The sequence below is a fragment of the Phalaenopsis equestris genome, unplaced genomic scaffold (genome assembly GCF_001263595.1).
Source record: "Phalaenopsis equestris unplaced genomic scaffold, ASM126359v1 Scaffold000545, whole genome shotgun sequence".
In the NCBI taxonomy this organism is placed as follows: Eukaryota; Viridiplantae; Streptophyta; class Magnoliopsida; order Asparagales; family Orchidaceae; genus Phalaenopsis; species Phalaenopsis equestris.
The window spans coordinates 870,368-872,832 of record NW_018164985.1 but is presented as its reverse complement, the minus strand read 5'-3'; the positions used below and the strand labels follow the sequence as shown (position 1 = coordinate 872,832).

Sequence of the window (2,465 nt, the reverse complement as noted above, 5' to 3'; positions counted from 1 at the left end):
CGAACCCAGCTTAATATAAACCCTATTTAATTCTTTGTATTAAATAGGGGAACTTGTCGGCAAATAAAATGGTATTTCGCAGACCAAACGGATGTCATATATTTCTTAGTTTATTTGATCGAGTCTCATCCTCAAGTCTTATGTTTATCTCTTGGGATAGATACATGATTTGATGTAAAACGCTCTTTCATTTAAACTGTGAAAAGTATGGGGTCAGCTTGATTTCATATTATTTTTAAAACTTATGTATATATATATATATGTAAATTAAACGTCCTTCCGAAGCGGACAATGAAATTTCGATTCCGGTGACCGACAGCTTCTTACGGGCAACTCCCCCAACTTTTAAGTGCCGACAGTCTTATTTATAGGATTCTCTAGTCACGAAATCCCAAGGGAATTTAATTATTGAATTAAATTTTCTTAATTTTGATGTCGCTAAATGTTTAATGGTTTATCTATCCTTGTCGTAGATTTCACTTTTAAGGAGCAAGAAAACTCGGGGAACTAATAAGTATACTTCAAAATTGTCAGCATGAATCTCAAAACAGATCCAATGACCAAGACAATATAAGTGTCAGCCTAAAAGAGCGTAATCTAAAACGGTCATCCAACAACTGACCGATCAATCGAGTCGACCGACACGCGATGTCAGTGAATCCAATCCGCTGACCACGCTTATGGTCCCAACCTCCTAGATTTCTTGCAAAGTCGTCCGGTCATAACTATTCAACCGATCGGCTTTACCTCGCGGAAGCAATCGCCACGCGACTGGTCACCTCGGTCGATCGAATTTAAATACGACGGTCGGCTGATAGCTATTATATTATACCTAAATTGTATCACGAATCTATTATTAAATTAACGCATTAATTGCATTAAGAGCTGTTTCCATAATCTCTCCCTCCCTTCTGTAATTGAACAAATATGCCCCTATAAATATAGGCAAAAAAATGAATAAAGGGACTTTTCTCAGTCTCTCTACCCGAATTTCTCTAACTGTCCTGTTCTTTTCCTCTTCCTTCCCCGGCTACAACTCTCGATGAGTGTATTTCCGAAAAAGACAACATAGGATTCAAAAATAAAAAAAACTATGTATTACCACTTAATCAATTAGGCTATGCAGTTGCATGATTAAGGGAACAAATGGTTTCTGAACATACACTGCCCAATCCAGCTGCTGTTTTCTGTAATCCCTCGGAAAGAAATCCCTGCATGTTAAAGGAGAAAAAAATCGTTCAGCCCATTAACGGGAGCAATGGGAATTCAATGATGACATAGAAAGCTTCTAAAAGTTTGCAATAAAACCTTTTCAAAACAATAGAAGGCTATATGGTAAACCAACCCACCTGAAAACATGTCCCGTCCGCGATCCCAAACAGGAGGATGGAAATCCAAGCAAGGAGCCCCGTCGGCTGCCGCCTGCCCCTTGCCGCCGCAAATCCAATCAATATGACACCAGCCGGGATCAGCCGAAATGCCGAAACGAAGAACGGCCCCGTCTTGGGGATCACCTCCTTCATTGCCACCATTGTAGTCCCCCAAAAAAAGAAAGGCGACAGCAGGAGCGCCCAGTCGATGACCTTACCAACCAATCCTTCATCAGATTTAGCCGCCAATTCGGATATCTCGAAGCTTGCAGCGCATTTGTTGGCTGGAGAGGACGAAGGAAGTAGCTGTTCCGTGTCGGAGGCGAAACATTCGACGTCATTTCCGGTGCCGACGCAGTCGACGGAGTCAACGGAGTCCATCTTATAGTCGGGGATAGCCTTTCGGTTGCTACAACAGACGAAACATCTCGAAATACTGGTTTTACTCCCAAATTTAAAACGGGAGCAAGGAGATGGGTAGGGTTTGGGAAGGAGGTGGGGGGAATTAAACTTAATTTCATGATTTAAAAAAATGCGAAGTGGGTAGGAGGAGGTGGTTGACATCCTTTTTTTCTCCAAGGAGCTTCTTTTTCTATCTGCTCTCTCTGGAGTTTGAAGCAACGAGGAAGACGGGATGGGGTTGTCAACGGACCGGAAACACTGAAAAACGATCTTTTTGTGGATCGTCGTGTTTTTAATTTTTATTGAATTTATGGTTATTATTAGCTCTTTACTTAGCAATTGGAACTTAATTATATATATATATATATATATATATATATATATATTGGAATTTTGAGGGAATGCCTAACTTTCAATATATAAAAAAGATTATTACAAATTATTTCACAGTGATCGAAAAGTAAAATACAAAAAATTAAAAAGTTCAAATAATAACACATAAGAAAAAGTCATTTTTAAATTATCCTGATTTTAATTTACCATCTTCTCAACTAATAAAGCATTTTCTTAATTTAATGTAATATTACATTTACATTAAAACAAATGTATTAATGAAAACCCAGTGATAATAATACTACTTTTATAATGAATTTTGATTTTGAATATTTTTATTCAAATTTTCATCAGATAAAA

General features: G+C 38.1%; 1 protein-coding gene across 1 annotated transcript in view; it reads right to left on the bottom strand.

Moving 5' to 3' along the window:
* The window catches only part of LOC110029079 (WAT1-related protein At3g02690, chloroplastic), a 43,424-nt gene extending 41,374 nt beyond the window's left edge, over nt 1-2,050 (bottom strand). The window contains exons 1-2 of the mRNA XM_020731201.1: nt 1,350-2,050; nt 1,164-1,211 (exon numbers count right to left, since the gene is read on the bottom strand). Coding sequence (XP_020586860.1) covers nt 1,164-1,211; nt 1,350-1,934 — 633 coding nt within the window. The 5' untranslated portion in view covers nt 1,935-2,050. The remainder of the gene's footprint in view (nt 1-1,163; nt 1,212-1,349) is intronic.
* Nucleotides 2,051-2,465: the final 415 nt, after the last annotated feature.